Source organism: Haliotis rufescens, unplaced genomic scaffold, assembly GCF_023055435.1.
Source record: "Haliotis rufescens isolate VD_foot unplaced genomic scaffold, xgHalRufe1.0.p SCAF_17, whole genome shotgun sequence".
NCBI lineage: Eukaryota > Metazoa > Mollusca > Gastropoda > Lepetellida > Haliotidae > Haliotis > Haliotis rufescens.
Window position 1 is genome coordinate 29,401,598 of NW_025963857.1, and position 19,609 is coordinate 29,421,206.

The 19,609-nt window shown below is 40.5% G+C and overlaps 2 protein-coding genes across 3 annotated transcripts; one reads left to right on the forward strand and one right to left on the reverse strand.

Moving 5' to 3' along the window:
- The first annotated feature begins 1,820 nt into the window (after window positions 1-1,820).
- LOC124119646 (phosphoenolpyruvate carboxykinase, cytosolic [GTP]-like) lies at window positions 1,821-15,588 on the forward strand. Of its 2 annotated transcripts, none has more exons than XM_046482237.2 (10): window positions 1,821-1,976; window positions 7,537-7,797; window positions 8,638-8,822; window positions 9,830-10,033; window positions 10,900-11,087; window positions 11,971-12,184; window positions 12,681-12,885; window positions 13,012-13,115; window positions 13,320-13,415; window positions 13,981-15,588. In XM_046482237.2, the coding sequence occupies exons 1-10, from the start codon at window positions 1,933-1,935 to the stop codon at window positions 14,433-14,435; spliced, it is 1,956 nt and encodes a 651-aa protein (XP_046338193.1). In that variant the 5' UTR covers window positions 1,821-1,932; the 3' UTR covers window positions 14,436-15,588. The 2 variants fall into 2 exon arrangements, with proteins under 2 accessions (XP_046338193.1, XP_048253807.1); XM_048397850.1 differs by lacking the exon at window positions 1,821-1,976 and adding an exon at window positions 3,076-3,215.
- A 2,308-nt stretch (window positions 15,589-17,896) lies between these two features.
- LOC125381071 lies at window positions 17,897-19,602 on the reverse strand. The gene is made up of 2 exons (XM_048397260.1): window positions 19,493-19,602; window positions 17,897-18,560 (listed from the first exon to the last, which is right to left on the reverse strand). Exons 1-2 carry the CDS (start codon window positions 19,600-19,602, stop codon window positions 17,897-17,899), a joined length of 774 nt encoding a protein of 257 aa, XP_048253217.1.
- Window positions 19,603-19,609: the final 7 nt, after the last annotated feature.

The window sequence follows — 19,609 nt, forward strand, 5'->3', positions numbered from 1 at the left end:
TTCAGGAATCTGAACACGATTTTACGTTTTTCCTTCAATCGTGTTAGAATGTATGAAGGTCGCGCACTCATTCGTGTTCATTCGTGTTAAGTCGTGGTCGGTCGCGTGGAGTCGTATGGACGTCGAGCTGAAAAGTCGTGTTCAGTCGTGTGAAGGTCGTATGACGGTCGTATGAGGGTCGTATGAGGGTCGTTTTTGGTCGTATGAGGGTCGTGTTTGGTTAAGAAATTTGCATAAAACACAAGGTCGAGCACGAATCAACATGGTTTTTCAACTTTTCTTAAATCGTGTTCGCAATTTCTTAAATCGTGTATGTGAGATAGGGGCTTGAGCTACGAGGAACTACAGATTATCCGTAATCCCGAGTAAAAGGTATGAAAGCCTTGTTCACATGACGTCATGAAACCTATCGTGACGTCATGAACAATGGATGACGTCATATCGTATCTGTCTCATCACTGACGCATTGTGACGCCATATGGTTCAATTGACCAATCAGCATTCCGAATTGACAAATTGTACATGAGCAAGAATCGGAAAGTCATTACACACAATAATTCTACTCTTATGGACAATGTACATGGATAATTTAACTTAATAATAATCTATGTAGGTCGGTGTAGAGAGACAGTTGTGGGGTAGCCTAGTGGTTAAAGCGTTCGCTCACCACGCCGAAGGCCCAGGTTCGATTCCCCACATGGGTACAATGTGTGAAGCCCATGCATGGTGTCCCACACCGTGATATTGCTTGAATATTGCTAAAAAAGCGTAAACGTCAACTTACCCACACTCATTCACTTGAACAAAGAAAAAGGACATTAATATTATAAAAAATATTTATCATTATTTGAGATATAATACATGATAGTTCGGCTTGTATATATTCGTGGAGAAAGAAGTTTGAAAAAGAAAAAATAAACACGCATAAAATTTCAATATCAGAAACTCATAAGTTCGGATTCCGGTATTCCAGTTTACTGTGTTGCGTTTTTGTGTAATATTCTCATGTCCCGGCAGCTCGTGATTTTAATATAAATCTGCCCAGTTGGTTCCTACACCACTGTATTCTAGCTGTGCTAACATTCATACAAGAATTATTTCTGTTTGGTCTGGTTGGTCGTTCGACATTGATGGGTGCACAAGCATGTAGTGGCATTGCAACACGGGTGTGACCTACTCTAACGTAATCCCTCGACCCGACCCTCAACCGTGACAATAAGAAGTGATAATGAGCTAGACTAACACTTAGTCTATGAAAACATTTCTTTAAAATAATTGTAATTCATTTTTTTTTTCAAAAGATCCTTTCCTATTTTAAAAAGAACCTGTTCAGTGATATACGATCGTTCAACTAACGATTCAAAGTAACAATAGACTTTAGGGAGTGTTGTCATGAGAAAACAACAAGTTGTTTGTTAAATTTGTTAACAGGTCTGCGAGTATGTTTATTATTAGTAGTAGTAGTTACATGGTCCTATGCATCAGAAACAAATCCGATATTTAAACAAGCAGTGATAATGCGGAATATATAATCCACCCTCTTATTTTAATATACCCGTAGACTCCTTGCTTCGTATAAATGAGGTAACCAAGCTATAACTAGTCAGCAAGCCTGGCGAAGTTTGTACGTTATACATTTGATAGTGTACTTACTTGTCCTTGAAAAACACACACCTTGTATCGTGTTAATATACGTCACTTATATGGGTTCCTCCGAGGTCAAAGTACAGCCAGCTTGACTTCCAGAAGCGTTGCTTGACCGATTGTCTAAAAATAGATGTTATTCTGCTCTCGTCAACATGTGCATATCGATGACGCGCATCAGCCGAGCGTATAAAGGAACCGCGGGGCGAATAGCTGCCCCAGAATCTGCATGACTCTCGATAGACAACAAGTATCTATGAACACTGCGTTTGAAGCTAGATCCGCAATATGCCTGAGACAGATACAATGGAATCGATGTCGGAGACAGAGCAGTAAGTACATTGTATAAGTATCTCACTTTGATGCGTATATGTTAAATATGTCTGATATATGTATAACATATCATTTTGATTTTATCAACTGAAGATAGGCTCTTTGATTACCCATTTTAAATGTAGCTTCGTGATCTGCTTCTCTTTCAAGTAGAAATATAATACTCCGTTTTGTAAATTGAATACTACCAGAATTTTACTTTTTGTCTTTTTTTAGTATAACATAAGGTTTCATATGTTTAGTTTAGTGAATGAAGAGTGTTATTAATGTGGGTGCTTTTTCATTTCGACGCATCGTGCCACTTTCTCGCCATAATTGATAAATATATGATAATTGACATGCATGGGTATCTTCAAAATAATCAGTGTAACTTGACATTTCATTACTGTTCTAACGTTTAGTGGGCATTTCGGCATGTTCCCAGGAACAAATACATTCAAACCAACAGTGATAATGCAGTGGAAATTAGATATATTCTAGAATTCGTGTCATGAATAACGATGTATATTAGCACATACCATGAACAGGTAGACAAATGAATATTCATATCATGTGTACATCTGTTTCATAATGGTTAATGATAAAATGGCGACGTCAATGTGGTGTTTGTATTGTGTGGAAATTAATTTTAACGTATAATTGTTCTCCGTTCTCCGTTTCCTGGTTGAATATTAGGAATTACCTCAGCCAGCGATTTCGTCATCCTCCCCAAAATGGTACAAATAATCTTTCAACGGGATTGTTACATCATGATCAGCAACGTGACTGCTCATTTGTAATCATTTTGTTCTCAAAACCGCCCTAAACTCCAACGACATGTTAATAGCTGAGCGTGGGAGATTGCCCGTTTCTCTTTGTTTACACGATCAGCTGACTACAAGAAGTGAGTCGGTGCGTGTGGATTTGTTTGACCAATGAAAATCTAGTATTCAGACACACCCCCATATTGCCTCGCAACGCACATATATCACTTAGCTTTAACATATAGTGCATAATTATATGACTTCATGGGAATCATATGTGTAAAAAATACATTTTAAATAAAAACTAACACTACAGTGCATAGTAGCAAGCGGAAGTAGTTCGTTGTGGTTTATTATCAGTATTGCGATAACCTAGTTTAGCGGCAAGATTTCACATGTCATATCCTTACGCGGTTACTAAAATTAACAGTTGTCACTGGACTGTCGATGGGTCAGCAGGGTCGTCATAATGGTTGGTCTATTCAAGTTTATCAGGTGACAAAATTTACTTTATGTTTTCAGTTGCTTTTTAAAATTACTATACTGTTATCTAATCACTTATCTCCAAACTGTTTTTCGACTATATTTGAATTTGTTTTCCTTTCGTGGGGAAGAAATGTTGAACTGGAAAATTAATCGAGTGAAACCCTTTGAGCCACGTGTTTGTCAATCGATTTATAACCAGTGGTCGGCCGACTGTCTTCTGCAGACTTGGGTTCATACCTTGCTTGACAGGGCACGCTCAACTAGAGGTCAACGTGCTGCCTCTGAATCTGTAATATCTCAAATTTGCGAACATGAATACGCTTGTCATACTATTAGATCCTCCACCATTGCATAAAATGTTGAGCTTCAGTAGTTTTATATGCATTTAATTTGTTTTCATTGCACTAATAATATTTAGATCTACATAAATAAACTGAATTTTATTAAAGTATTATCATTATTACTCATATATTATTTTTTTTCAAAAATGGTTTTACTTAAAAAAGCATATTATTTAAAGTGTCATCTTATTTATAAAATTCCATCAGGACATGATTAAATGGTAAAATGTTAAGTATTGTAAAATTTCCTCCTGGTGAAGAGAAATATATGGGTGTATAATCTGACATCGTGGAGAAATAAAATGTGAAATGTCAAAGTGAGTGAATTGTGCGACAAGTGATAACAGCATCTCTCAACAAGCTCCACACTGATTGAATGCTGAGCTGACAACTATTCCGGCGGGGCTCTGTACGAGGGTGTTTAAACAAACGTAAGGCTAAGCAATACTTTATGAAACAGGACCCACCTAGCTCCGTTACAGAACTCCAACATGTTGAAGAGGGGACACTTTTAGCGGAAATATTTGAACCGAAATGTATGCCAAGGAGAGAACAGTTGCATTTGTGTAAAATACAAGATAATCTAACATTTACTCATTGATAAATATACTTACTTCAAAAGATTTTTTAAAATTTAATCCTTACAGTTACACTGGCCAATTTTTCTCTTACAGAATCTCTTGGTCAACAGGCCATAATAAATAAATTTAAATATTTAAAGGTTTCTGTCAGCATGGTCAGATTAGATTACCCATCCAACAAAAGTTTGTGAAATATAAGGTGCATATTCAGTTATATTAATTTTTTTTATCAAAAGAGCAATTTTGATTTACTTTTGCCAATTTTTCTATATCTTGGTAAATTCATCTGACTAAGATTCTGCACAGCAGAATGGAGAAATACGCCTCAGATGTTCACCTAGTCAAAAAAAACTGGGTCACCTGTGCCTTATCTATTTGTCTGAGTGTTTCAGCTGCTCTATTCAGTGAGCCCAGTTATACAATCTGTTGGGAATACATGCTTCGGGAAAATCCTGGGTTTTTCCAAAGTTGTGAAACAGATGTTTTATTTTTAATGACTTGTTATAAGGATTCGTTGATTCAAATTTTGATAGTCTTTATTCTTCCCACTGTTTCACTGAACTATTTTTAATACTGAAAAATGTCAGTCTTTGACCAAAATAATTAGTCTACAACCCTGGAGATGGCGCTTGGCATAGCTTTAAATTGTAATTTTTGGTAAATGGGCATTGGTGGCCCAGTCATTTGCTGTGCAGAGTTGCATCCCTTGGACACATCAGGAACCTATGATTGTGGGTTGAAATCCCGGTTTGTTTCTAGGTTTGTCAGCTCCATACCTGGGCATCGCTGTAGTGTCATTAGCTTCTGAGACATGTATCACTTGGGGCTTTCCTCCCACATTAAGCTGACATGTTAAAGGTGGTGTTAAACCCAACTCACACTCCTGTAGTATCAGGTGATCTTACTAGACCAAACAGACTTTTACTAGACATGGGCTTTTGACTAGTAGCTAACTGCTATGAACCAGACTCAACTGTGTCAGATATCAAGGAAAGTCGTAGACCTTTAAAATTTTCTGCTATAGTATAAGGCCGCCTCCGTGGTCTTGTGGTAGAGCATCTGCATGTTTGTTGATTTGACAAGGACGTTAGATTCTCATGCTTAAATTTTTCCCTGCTGCTCAGGTTTCAAGAGATATTCAATCCAAGTCAGTAAATCGAGGGCCATGCCAGACCAGCTGGCTAGCAAATTAAAAGTATTAATTAACTATTCCACATATAACTTGTTTATAGAGCAGTTATCATGGCTGCATCACACTGTGGAAGCTCACATGTGTCACACTATCACCTTGGGGACGAAGTATGTTGGTTAATACTCCAAAGTATGGGTTATATCTGAAAATTTCATCAATATTCGTATACAGGTTGAAACCCCAATTATTATTTTAAATATCCACACCATGTTTGTAGAAGTTACTTGTTTTAAAATAGTCTTACCTTAAATTTTGCAAGGCTCATCTGAAAAAAGTTAATGCTGTCTTTATTGGATTTTTTCAACCCTTGCTTGTATATAGTTTCAAAATTTAACATTTAAAATATTTTCAGGAAATAAAACTGTTACTTTCAATCACTCACTTCTTTATTACCAGCTTTTATTCATTTTATTCCTACTGCATCTGATATTATGGCCTCAAATTTAAAACAAGAAGTAATGGAAAATTGAAAGGACATGTTCAACATTGTTATTTCGATCAAAGTCCAGTCAGGTATTTTTCCTTACTGATGACCTAGATCTGAGAAATCAGCTGATTCTCAAAGTGGATCAAGTGGTATCAAGTCGTGAGATAGCGCAATACAATGTTGAGGCAGTACCCAGCTGATGTAATAAAACCTGCTTAAGTTCTCATACTAATGATACTTACAGCGTAAGTGCATGGTCAGTGCTGGGTATAGTTTTAATGAATTAGGTTTGTTCTGAGTAATGCTCACATCATATGCTACTCGAAAGAAGTTAAGGAACACCTGTTTCTTTCATATGACCATAGTTGTCATGGCCATGAAAGATTGAATAGTCTTATGAAAAACATAGGGTGGTTTTTCAACTTCTTTTTAGTGGTAAATATAGTTTTAATTAAGGCTGGGATGGGTAGCTCCGGTCAGGTAACTTGGGTACTTGGGTCGGGTAACTCAGGTACTTGGGTCAGGTACTCGGGTTGGGTGGGTACTGAGAAGGACCCGGGTACCCACATGACTACCTGGACCCGTGGTTAGTCACGTGATATATTGTTTAATGACAAAAATGATCTAGAACTATATGGTTACCTTACAAGTCACTAATGGTCATATTTCTTTCTGACTATGCACCCATTCCTTCTGACTTTTATATGTTTGAATAAAGATAAAACTTCCGTCAACTTCAGTGCATGACCAGATCATTTTATAGTGTACCTAAATACATTTTGTCCAGGGCTATGGTCAAAGTATTCCAAATCAGACGTTTTGTCTTGACACCTACAGCGGGTACCCGGTAAATGTCGATTGTAGGGGGTTGGGTACCCCGGTAGTAAATTTGGACTCGTCCCATCCCGAGTTTTAAGCATGACTAATCTCATGTCATATTGTATTGCTTATTTTAAAAAAGCAAAGTCTTTTAGTCTGATTTATTTTGCGTGAATTTTTACCCTGAAGAAAAATTATTCATGTTTGAGCTCGAAATATTGAATGTAATATCTGTCCACTTATAAAACTATATGTAATTTGCTTTGGAACATGTCAGCCGAAAGGATAATTATATATCTTATCAGTCATTCTCATCTTCAATTACCAACATAACCATTAGAACTCTCCATGCTTCACAGAGCTGTTGTGATGAGGGAGAAGGCAAATATGCTAGACTCAATTAACTGTTGCATGAAGGTTGTCATGGGAACATTCATCAGCTTGTACTGAAATAGACCTGTGAGTGACACTTGTCTGACAGGTATTGATGGCTTCCCATTTCACAGACTGGGCATTTTCCAACATCCATTGAAAATTCCATCTATATGACAAAAGCCTGTAAAATAATCAGTTGGGTCAGAAGGTCGGTTTGGTGTTCGCTATGACGTTGATTCCTCATGTGCCTTGCATCATTGTCAATACTTCATTGGTTTGTATATTCCACTACACAGACCCATGAAGGATAGGCACTGGCAAAAGATTCCATCTCTCCATTCTGTAAAAATGCAGTCTCTGTTAGAAAAGTCTACTACCCCCAAACTGCCTCTTGGCATAAGACCAAACAATGTCTTACTAGACTCGGGCTTCAGGCCAGTGACATAAGTCAGGCTGAAAAGCTGGTAAAACAATCTTTTTGATGAAATACAGACTTCAGAATATTTGCCGCTTGAACAATTTATTTCCATAACGGCCTGTTTGTCCTTAAGCTATCACTAACATGAATAATGACACTCTCTCTCTCTCCCAACAGATTCAGTTCCTGTGTTTTGAGGCACTCGCCCTCCATCAAGAGCAGAGCTGTGTTTGATGTCCCCCGACGGAACTTCCAGGTCATCTATGGCGATCTGGAGCGCCTCCCCAACCGAGTCCGGAGCTATGTGGAGGAGAATGCCCGTGTCTGTCAGCCCGATACCCTGCACATCTGTGATGGCTCCGATCGGGAGAACGAGCTTCTCACGTACATGCTGCAGAAAGATGGCATCCTGAAAAGTCTACCAAAATATGATAACTGGTAGGTGACACAGTGATTGGCTCCAAGTCAGAGGGAATCATGTCGGGGTTTCCGAGGAAATCGGGAGGGTCACCCAAATAAAGCAGTTTCTTGGGGAGAGGGGAGGGTCAAATAAGGGCTCATTAAAAATTGTCATTTTAAAAAAAATACAAAGTGCTTTTGCATTTATTTATTTCGGGGAAGGTCATGAAAAAATGTCAAGGACATATGGAGGGTCATCCCAAAATATCACATCCATGAGGGGAAGGTCCTTATTTTCGGTACATTAATGCATCAACATCCTCTGACCCCATCACCTCCCCCTGCCACTGTAATAAATCCCTTGATTGGATTCTTTATTTAAATCTCATATCTCATGATTATTTTGATTTTTTACAATTATTAGATTTTCATCCCTGTCTGCCTTTACAGTCAGTGTTCACAGATTCCTTGAACTGTTTAAAAAATTGAAATAAATAAATATATTAAAAAAATTGTGAACAAAAATGATGGAAATCTTGTGAATATATTGCACAAATTTTTGCTCATCTTTGTTTGGGTTTGTCATGGATCAGTTATACTTCTGGCTCCGAAAGGGGTTAACAGCGCCAGAATTCTATGCTCGTCAGTTTGAATCCCAGAAATCGGCCTGATTATTTTTCTAGTTGGTTGGCACCATATCATACTTGTTGGTTTAAGCAAATATCTAACGTCTAAGACCTGCATCACTTCAGACTTTCCTCCCACATCAAGCTGACGTGCTGTGGTATAACTTAACTAACTTTCATAGCAGCATTAACCTGCCTCACTCACACACATGAAGTGTGTTGCCTAGTAACACACTTGACAATCATGTTGCAGTTGGTTGGCCAGGACGGATCCTGCAGATGTTGCGAGAGTTGAGAAGTTGACCTACATATCGACAGATGAACAGCGGGATACGGTGCCAAGTCCCAAGTTTGGTGCCAAGAGCCAGCTGGGCAACTGGATGTCGCCAGTGGACATGGACAATGAACTCAACATGAGATTCCCTAACTGCATGAAAGGTGGGTTGATGGTGGAACATGCCAAAATGTGTCTCGGCGTTAGGTGACTGATTCTTAACCAGTGTCACAGTTGGCCAGTTGTCTAAGGCACCACGATTCGCTGTGCAGAGTTGAGCAACTTAGGCATGCCAAGAACCTGTGGTCGTGGGCTCAAATCCCAGTTTGTCCTGATTATGTTTATAGGTTTGTCAGCACCATACCCGTGTTCGAGGTTTCGCCAAAGTGGTAAACATGTAAAACCTGCCTCACCTCGGGCTTTCCTCCCACATTAAGCTGACATGCCATGACATCACTGGAATACTGTTCAAAACAGCGTGAAACTCAAATCGCTCACTTTACTCTGATCCAATACATTTCTGCATGACAGTCTCCATTAGAAGATTGTTTCAGGTGAACACTGAACATACCACGTATTCTAAATGAAAGGTGCATGGGTTCTTGAGCCAATCAGATGTCGGCTTTCAGAAATATAATTCAACCTTCATTTCTTTACCGCCTTGATTAGGAAATTTTCCTTTGTACATTTGTACAAATGAAACTGAACATATCTTGTGTATCCTCTATCACAACTTTAACCTCTTCTCAACCTTCATGCACACACATATTGTTCAATATTGTTTGACAAACTTGCTACATGAATAGTGCAGAAAGTTATAACAAATTGTTAGAGCAGAGCCTACAGAGCAAATGAAAATAATTTTGCCTTGCTACCAAGGTGGAGGAAGTTATTTGTTATATACAACTCAAAAGATGTTAAAGAACTGATTCAGGTGTTCTTAACTTTTTTTGAGAAGTAGATACAGTTGGGGGTTCAGTTATTTATTTTTTCTGAGGGGGGGGGGGATATTTTTTTTAAGTGAAGGCAGAGAACACAATTTCATAAAAGTATCCCCCAAAGTATTCATGATCTCTAGCTTTTTTTGTTTGGTATACATTAGAAAGTGCCGGTCATTATATATGTAATATTGTGAGACAGTTGACTAATATGTTACTGTTGTGGTCTTCAGGGCGCACCATGTATGTGATTCCGTTTAGCATGGGCCCTATTGGATCGCCCATGTCCAAGATCGGCGTGCAGCTGACAGACTCCGCCTACGTGGTAGCCAGCATGAGAATCATGACACGTATGGGGTCACGTGTGCTGAATGCCCTGAACGATGAAAACTTCGTCAAGTGTCTGCACTCCGTCGGAAGACCTCTACCTTTGACAAGTAAGTGGATGATTGAACTGCTTGATGATAGAAATATTATCCGAAACGTTAATAAACATTAGTTCCAGTATACAAGGATTTACTGACATTCTTGTCTCCATTTCTGGAGAATAGGCCCCCACCATACATGGTATATGTGTTGACTAGTGGAGATTGACGTGTGAAGATACGAGTTAAAATACATCTTCAGCAATCTGTGTTTGCCGTAAGAGGTGACTATGCTTGCCGAAAGAGGAGAATAATGTGATTGGGTTGTCAGGTTCACTGACTTGGTTGATTCATGTCATCGTATCCCAATTGTATGGATTGATGCTCATGATGTCTATCATTGGATTGTCTGGTCCAGACTCGATTATTTACAGACTGCCGTCATACAGCTGAAATATTGCTAAGTGCATCGTTATACAACTAACAAACAAACAAAACTTTGAGGAATTCACAACAATCACTATGACGAGGTATGCATATCTTGCTCTTGCTGTCATCCATTAGTTTGCTTTTCCAAAACTTGACTATTAACGGGCTGTGGTTATGTGACATATGAAATGTTACATGTCTGATTGTGTATCCATTGCAATGATGTGGATTGTTGCTTGTGCTATTAACCACTAGTGAGCTTGGCCCAAATTTGATTATGAATGAGTTGTTGTTATAAAACTGGACTATTGTTGACTGTGGATTTGCATACGAGTCAACAAGTTTACAAATAAGTCAACAGCAAAGATACTTGTGACTTTAATATGTGTTAAATACTTCAGCCCTTTCTGTTTTCAAGGCCAAACTCAATGTAACTTTTTAACAAATTCTTTTATCTGTCACTGTGCAAAGAAATGGAATATTATTCATTCCCAAACTCACTGTTGCAGGTCCTCTCCGTAACAACTGGCCGTGTGACCCCAAGTTGACCTTGGTGGCTCACATCCCAGAGAGGAACGAAATCGCGTCCTTTGGCAGTGGGTATGGCGGAAACTCTCTCCTTGGCAAGAAATGCTTTGCTCTACGTCTAGGCTCCATTCTGGCCAAGAGAGAGGGCTGGCTGGCAGAACACATGCTGGTAGGAGTCCATTGTTTTCCTTGGATTAGAGACTGGCTATTTATTGGACACACGCACACACACATGCACACACACACACACACACACACACACACACACACACACACACACACACACACACACACACACACACACACACACTCACACTCACACTCACACATACACCTCTTTCCCCACCAATTTCTTCATGAACCCCACCCTTAAAAATCAAATTTATGAAAAAAGTATTTGATAAACTTAAACAGTGTCATTTGTTCATGACACCCCCACCTACCTAAATAGGTCGGAAAATGGTACACATTGTATTTTTTATCTCAGATTTGATCATTATGATCATGGATTCAAATACCGATTATCCCTACTTGTGTTTCTGGGTTTCACAACACCATACCCATGCTCATTGGTTGACCTAGGGGGCACGGGTGGGCCAGTCGTCTGTGCAGAGTTGCGTCCCTTGGGCACACCAGAAACCTATGATTGTGGGTTCAAATAACCGTTCGCCCAGATTATGTTTCTAGGTTTGTCAGCACCATACCCGTGCTCGTGGGTTTCACAGAAGTGGTAAACGTCTGACTCGCATCACTTCGGGCTTCCTCCCACATTAAGCTGACACACCGTGATATAACTGGAATACTGTTCAAACAGCGTTAAACCCAACTCACTCACTCACTCACTCACTGGTTGACCTCCAAGACCTGCATCACTTTGTGCTTTCCTCCCACATCAAGCTGACATGACATGATATAACTGAAATACAGTTCAGAGCGTTAATAAACCAGACTCGCCACCCGCTCACTGACTCCAACACCAAACACTTCCAGGTCTTCGTCTTTTTTTCCCTCAGTGTATTTCAGTATCTGATTGCAACTGTTTGTTTTGTCAGATTCTGGGCATCGAGAACAGCAAGGGGGAGAAGAAGTACATGGCCGCTGCGTTCCCCAGTGCGTGCGGCAAGACCAACCTTGCCATGATGACCCCTTCGCTGCCAGGGTACAAGGTCACCTGTGTGGGTGATGACATCGCGTGGATGAAGTTCGACAACAATGGCAAGCTCAGAGCCATTAACCCCGAAGCTGGATTCTTCGGAGTGGCCCCTGGTCAGTGTCTTCGTCTTTCTGTAGATAAAAAGTTTTTGATTGTCATTTTAGTTTTCAATTGGAGATAACTTAAAATTTCAATTATGTAGTACCTGTACATCTACATCTCTTTTGTTTGTTGTTAAACGCCGCTCTCAGCAATATTCCAGCTATATGACGGCGGTCTGTTAATAAGAGTCTGGATCAGACAATCCAGTGATTGACATCATGAGCATCGATCTATGCTATTGGGATACGATGACATGCATCAACCAAGTCAGTGAGCCTGACCACCCAATCCCTTTAGTCGCCTCTTACAGCAAGCATGGGTTGCTGAAGACTTATTCTACCCCAGATCTTACCGTGAAGAAACTGTATCTGTTTGATGTGTTAGAGAAACGTATCAGAGCTTCTGAGTTATGGAATTGCGGGGGGTGATGAGACTTTCCTTTGTTATTTTGAAATGCATGTTCTTAGTTGTGTAGCTGTGTATTATTATCTCTTTTTGCTTCATCAGGTACCTCAATGAAAACAAATCCAAATGCCATGAAGACGGTCAAGAGCAACACAGTATTCACGAATGTTGCGGAGACGAGTGATGGAGGGTTCTTCTGGGAGGGCTTGGAGAAGGAGATGACCAATGACGTCAAGGTGGAGTCGTGGTTGGGAGACGGGGACTGGAAGAAGGAGAGCGGCAAGCCGGCAGCTCACCCTAACTCCAGGTCAGGATGTTACCTTGTCCAGACTCGCTTTTTGACAGGCTGCCATCATATTGCTGGAACGCAGTTTTCTGTGCAGTGTCTGAACTGTGACCTTGTTTAGTAACCTGTATGTTTTTCATGTTGCAGGTTTTGTGCCCCAGCCTCACAGTGCCCCATAATGGACCCTGCATGGGAGAGCCCTGAGGGCGTGCCCATCGAGGCCATCATCTTTGGGGGCAGAAGACCAGAAGGTAAGAACCTTTGTGGTTGTCAGATTATGTAAACTCCTGTGATGAGTACGTCAAAATGCTATTCTTGTTGTACAATAATTTTATAGGGGTCAAAATGTTTGCTGAATATGAATTGAAAGAGACCAACCATTTGATGTTCTACTTGTTTTACGAGCAATTAGTCACTTGTCAGCGATAAACTTTCACTTGCCAACTTGTCCGCAGGAGTTCCGCTTGTGTACGAGTCCTTCAACTGGCAGCATGGCGTCTTCCTTGGTGCCGCTATGAGATCCGAGTCTACAGCTGCAGCAGAACATAGCTGTAAGTAGTGTATATGGTGTCGCATCACCTGGGAGGGCAGATGTCTCAGACATCTCAATTAGCTTGAGTCCAGTAGGCAGGAGGGGAAATCTCTGATCATGTGTTCAAATCCCAGATTTACCCTGATTATCTTGCCAGGTTTGTTAGCGGCAACCCCTAGTCATGGTACATGAGAAACTAATACCTGCATCTCTAAAAGATTCTTTCCACATCACGGGCGGTCGGGTAGCCTCGTTGTTAAGGCGTTTGCTCGTCATGCCGAAGACTCGGGTTTGATTCTGACATGGGTACAATGTGTGAAGCCCATTACTGGAGTCCCCTTGGCGTGATATTGCTGGAATATTGCTAAAACCGGCGTAAAATCATACTCTCACTCTTCCGACATCAAGCTGACACGCTGTGGTATAACTGGAATACTGTTCAAAGCAGCATTACACCTGACTCACTCAGTTTCAAACACAAGTTTTTTATGGTAGTTATATAGTCTCTCTACAGTTTTATTGAAAAGTCTAAAATAAATCAAACGATTTAAGAAATCCTCTAATTTGTCTATTTTTTCTTGCAGCCAAACAAATCATGCATGATCCCTTTGCCATGCGCCCATTCTTCGGGTACAACTTTGGGGATTATCTGAAGCACTGGTTGAGTTTCCAGCAACGCCAGGAGAAGCTTCCCAAGATCTTCCATGTTAACTGGTTCCGCAAGGACGACAAAGGACACTTTCTGTGGCCAGGATTTGGCGAAAACGCTCGTGTGTTAGAATGGATCTTCCGTCGTGTGGACGGAGAGAACATTGCAAATGAATCTGCCATTGGCTACATCCCCAAATTTAACTCTTTAAACCTCAGTGGTCTCGAGGAGCCAGTAGATCTCCAGGAATTGTTCCGACTGCCTGCCGATTTTTGGCAGGACGAGGTAAAGTCCATCTACAAGTATTTTGACGAGCAGGTGAACGATGACCTGCCTACTGCAATCATGGAGGAATTGAAAGCCCTTGAGAAGCGAGTTTCTCAGCTGTGATATATTCATCCTCATCACCCAACCTGCTGGACCCGCAGTGACCATTTCACGAACATGAGACTGCATCACTCCACTATCAGTGAGCATCTTTTGTAGCTGATCACCCATTGCTCAAAGCCTGACAGTACCAGTATGGTTGCAACATTGAGACAGTCATTCGAAGATACTGTATCATAAGAGAAATACATTGTATCGTTGAGGAAGTACATTGTACATTTAGGTGAGGATGTTGCAATATGGTAAACTTGTTAGGAATAGAATTTATTATTGAGCATGGTAGTCGTCATATTTGTAGTTGGTATAAATACGTCTCTTCTTAATGCATTTGTATATCATGGTGTGTCATGATATTCAATATAAGGTTCTATGCACAATGTCTACTATGTAGACATCTATTGTACCAGTGCAGAGATTTTTAATTTTTTTAAACTTATTTTAGTGCCCTGTATGTTTTATCCAATGTTTCTTTTACATTTAGATACATCTAATTATGTCACTGCTCTGGTCAATTAAATACAAATACATTCCATATCAAGTTACAAACTATATGTGCTTAATCTCATCAAGATTCAGATAAGCTCCAGTGTTTCTGACCTGAAAACTGTAAGGCCACAGCCTTTTATTTTACTGTACGAATAGTTTCGGCTCTGAGTCAGTAATGGTTAAATGTCTCCCTGTCTGCTCCTTTGGCAACACTTGCGAAACTTAGAAAATGAGGTTATTCTTCCTAGTAAATATAACATCTCTGTTGTGGTCTAAGGAAACGGTTCATGTGCCTTGCCGCTGACGGTGCCTGTGATACTATACAAACCATACATTAATTATCCAGGAAATTGCAATATCATTTATCCAAATGGCATTCATTTTGTCAGACTCAACTCTGTACAAACTCACGTTTCAGGTGTCTTACTCATTTGACTGAATGAAATGTGTTTTATCAATATTAAACTAGAATTGTGTGATAATCTCTGAACAGAGACGATGGCTGTGAATCTGTGAGTGTATGTGTTCATTCTTTTAACATGTGTCGGTATGCAAAAATGTGTTCTACTTCATATAGGTGTATTTTTTATAACATGTTGACAATATTTAACTGGGAGAATGTGGATCTATGACCACAATGCAATGACAATAAACTGATGGGTTGTTTTAATGTGTGTTCTCGTTTTCTTTTATATGTTGACACCTTTTAGCTCACATGAATAAAAAGCCAGACTCATGTTATTCCTCAATGCTGCAGCAATATTGAGGGGTGTGGGTGAGTTGGGTGAGTTGGGTTTGACGAGGCTTTTAACAGTATTCCAGTTATATCGCAGTGTCAGCTTAATGTGGAAGGAAAGACCGAAGTGATGCAAGTCTCAGATGTTTACCACTTCGGTGAAACCCATGAGCACAGGTATGGTGCTGTCAAACCTCGAAAACCGGGATTCAAACTCAGAATCATAGGTTTCTGGCGTGCCAAAGGGATGCAACTCTGCACAGTGAATCGCGACGACTGGGCCACCCGTGCCCCCTGCAGCAATATTGAAGGCCTCTAATCAGACAAATGTGGATCATTCAAACAAGTGAAAAAAATGATTAAGTCCCCCTATAGGACATTGGTTGCTGCGTACCAATTCTAACCCAGAATCCAACGTTTTTTTTGTCATTGGACAAATAAACAGAAGGCAAGATTAATAATATATAGGGTTACTTTCCTGAAAACAAGTTTAAAAATAAGTTTCATGGAAATATGTATTTGAAAACGAAGAAAGACTTTTTAATTTGCAAAATTAAGAAAGACTTCTATGTAAAACAACTATTTTGTGAAGGTCGCTGGAAAGAAACATGGTGAATAGCATATTGAAGATGAAAAATATTTTGTATGTCTGGTATTCTATGTAATGGTGTTATGCATCATTGACTTTTGCCAACATATTGATGACATGTGGCAGTGGGGGAGCCATGTTTAAGCTTTGCCTTGTGAAGCTGACGATGTGATTCCTCACATGGGTACAATGTGTGGAGCCATCTTCCTGAGGCAAGGGAGTTAACTGACTACAAAAGTCCAGTTTCCACTTGACTTTTAAAGTCAGTTTACTCTCTTGCCTCGGGAAGATGGTGTGGAACCAGTTGCTGATGTTCCATTTGTTTTGCATCTGGAATATTGATTAAAATGACTTAGAACCATAATCCCTCTCCCATTGTAGAAAAACTGAATGCCAAGAAGTACTGAAGTTTTTGCCTCTTCTGACACGTGGGGTAGGGGTTGAGGGTATCCCCTGAGCACAGATTTTCCAGCATCCCCCTCTCCGCCTCAAATTAAACAAACACTGATCATGTCCTAAAATGTAATTGTCCGTATTGGGATCACAAACGTCAATTGGACCACGTCCCAGGTGTCTACATAGACCTTTGCTTGAAATGAATCATCGCATGCAGTTGTACTAAATTTGGAACAAAACATCAACTTGTCCTTTAATTCATCGAATCATGTGGAAAATTACCTTCAGCTACGGCCTGTGTATCCGACTCACGTTTTGTTTGTGAAGAATCGTGGTGTTGAGAGAACATGCGTGCCAGGACTTCATACTTGCATAGATTATTGCAGATACTTCCATACAGAATACTGATTATACTGACGTATAATGAAACATATAACTAAATAATTTGATGACATTTCAACAAAAGTAACAATTACAAAGTAGACATTTATGGATAACAACTTCTTTAATACTGTAAAGACGATGTTTCGGTATAGATCCTAATACCGCTGTCATGCAAGACTGAATGAGGAATATTGTACAGAATATATAGAGTGGTGGAGGATTGGTTGGTCGGTTTGTTGTTTTACGCCACACTCACCAATATTCCAACTATATGAGGGCGGTCTGTAAATAATCGAGTCTGGACCAGACGATCCAGTGATTGATATCATGAGCATCGATCCACGCAATTGGGATCGATGACATGCTCCAACCCAATCAACGAGCCTGACCACCCGATCCCGTTAGTCGCCTCTTACGACCAGCATAGTCGCCTTTCAGACCCATTCTGCCCCGGATTTTCACGGGTCTGGTGGAGGATTAACAGACGATGATTAATAGTAACAACAATTGCATACCATGAGTGGGATGACATGAGTAAGTAATGACAACATGATGGACAGAGAACACATAGGTGGAAGCCAATGGGACATGAAGCCAAATAAACAGGATATGTTCACATAGGTGTGGTGATTATTGCTTAATGAATTCATAGTAGGCGGATGGGATGAAATAGCCTTGATCTCTGTTGATTGATGGCTTATGGCGGCAAACTCTGTTAGTTTTCTTTCAGTGAAATCATGGAGGTTGTTGGAGAGGATTTGGACGTTGTCCCAGTTGATGTTGTGATTAGGACTGTTGCTTATTTGCTGCCTGATTTGATGGTTGAGGTTATGTGCTCTTTGATTCTGGTGTTGATGGGGCGAGATGTTTCACCTACATAAGATTGTCCACAGTTGAAGTCAATTTTGTAAACTGCACCTTTAGGCTCTTGGGGTTTGGTTGTGTTCTGGCTCTTAGTAGGATATGGAGGGTGGAACTGGTGAAGAAGGTGTCAATGTTGGCTTGCTGTTTGAGTAGGCGGCTGATGATGTGGGAGGATTTTCCTATGCGGAAGGGCGCTGATTCGGGTTTAAGGGTCGCAGATCTGGGTGTGGGATGGAGTACTGAGGAGATGACTTTGTCGACGAGATTGAGTGGATAGTTGTTGAGGTGCATGGAGACTTGGCGGAGGTGTTTGATCTCAGGTTTGGGGTCAGCAGTAGAAAGGTTGATGGCTCGTTTAGTATGGGTGGAGATGATGCCAGTCTTAGTTCTGAGGGGATGGTTGGAGTTGAAGTGGATGTTCTGGTCGGTGTGGGTGGGCTTCCGATAGACACTGGTGTAGATTCTGTTTGTTTGGGTTCTGGAGACAAGGACATCTAGGAAGGGTAGTTGGTTGGTCTTTTCTATTTCGATGGTGATCTGTACTCGGGGGTGTTGTTGGTTAAGATGTTGTAGTAGCAGGGCTGGGTCTTGGTCTTGTTTTAGGATGGGTCTTGTGTCGTCAACTTTCCGGTACCAGGAAATAGGTTGGATGGGTGATGTGGTAGAGGGCTTGCTGTCCGAAGTAGGTCATGTAGATTTCAGTAACGATAGGAGAGAGTTGGGATCCCATGGGTCGTGTATCTGTTGGTAGTACGAGGTTGCATGTACTATAACGAGGCACACACACACACACACACACACACACACACAAACACACAAACACATACACACACGCAAACACACATGCACACAAACAAACAAAAACAAACACACACACACACACACACACAAACACACACACACAAACACACACACGCGAGTCAGCCTTGCATTTTATGTGAGTCAACCTACCCTGTGATGTGAGTCAACCTAATATGTGTCAAGTGTCTAACTGGAATCAGTTTACTTTGATCTGTGACAAGAGGCAATTTATTGATTAATATACTAAACCCCAAATATGCCGAAATTATATCATTGTAGCTGTTCCACATGGTTTTATGTTATAAATCTAATACCTGATAGGTGAAAATGAAAAATGCCCTCTGTCACTCCTTTGAACTGTTTCTAACTTTAGATTTGCACTTCGTTGCAACAGAAATTATCCTTAACATACCTGGCCCTCCCAGCATGCAGTTTCCACTCAGGGTAAACCCGTGAAGATCCGGCGTAGGATAGGTCTTCAGCAACCCATGTTTGCTGTAAAAGGCGCCTATGCTTGTCGTAAGAGGCGACTAACGGGATGGGATGGTCAGGTTCGCTGACCTGACTCAATAGGCTAGCTCTATAAAACCGGCATTAGTCCGGACCAGTACATACAGACAGACAGTCACACATACATACACACACGTGCAATAATCTTAAACCCCCTTTCACCTGCCCTATCACAAAAACATGTGGATAATTTATAGAGATTATCATACTGATTCTACACATGATACATGTGTAATGACGAGTGAGCCACCTGTGCCCCCTGACATATATAATAATGAGTCACAATAAGTTCACATTTTGTCGTGTTTCATCTGCAGTGAGCCAAGATGGAGGACCTTGACGTGCATGGGATAAGCATCCAGCGTGTTGGTGATGTCCCCATCCTCAAGGGCGACTTCTATCATCTGCCCA

Coding starts and splice junctions, on each gene's coding strand:
- LOC124119646 (XM_046482237.2), top strand. CDS start 1,933: ATGCCTGAGACAGATACAATGGAATCGATGTCGGAGACAGAGCA. Junction 11,088..11,970: donor GGCTGGCAGAACACATGCTG/GTAGGAGTCCAT, acceptor TTGTTTTGTCAG/ATTCTGGGCATCGAGAACAG. Junction 13,416..13,980: donor AGCTGCAGCAGAACATAGCT/GTAAGTAGTGTA, acceptor TTTTTCTTGCAG/CCAAACAAATCATGCATGAT.
- LOC125381071 (XM_048397260.1), bottom strand. CDS start 19,602: ATGATAGAAGTCGCCCTTGAGGATGGGGACATCACCAACACGCTGGAT. Junction 18,561..19,492: donor CAGATGAAACACGACAAAAT/GTGAACTTATTG, acceptor TACTTCGGACAG/CAAGCCCTCTACCACATCAC.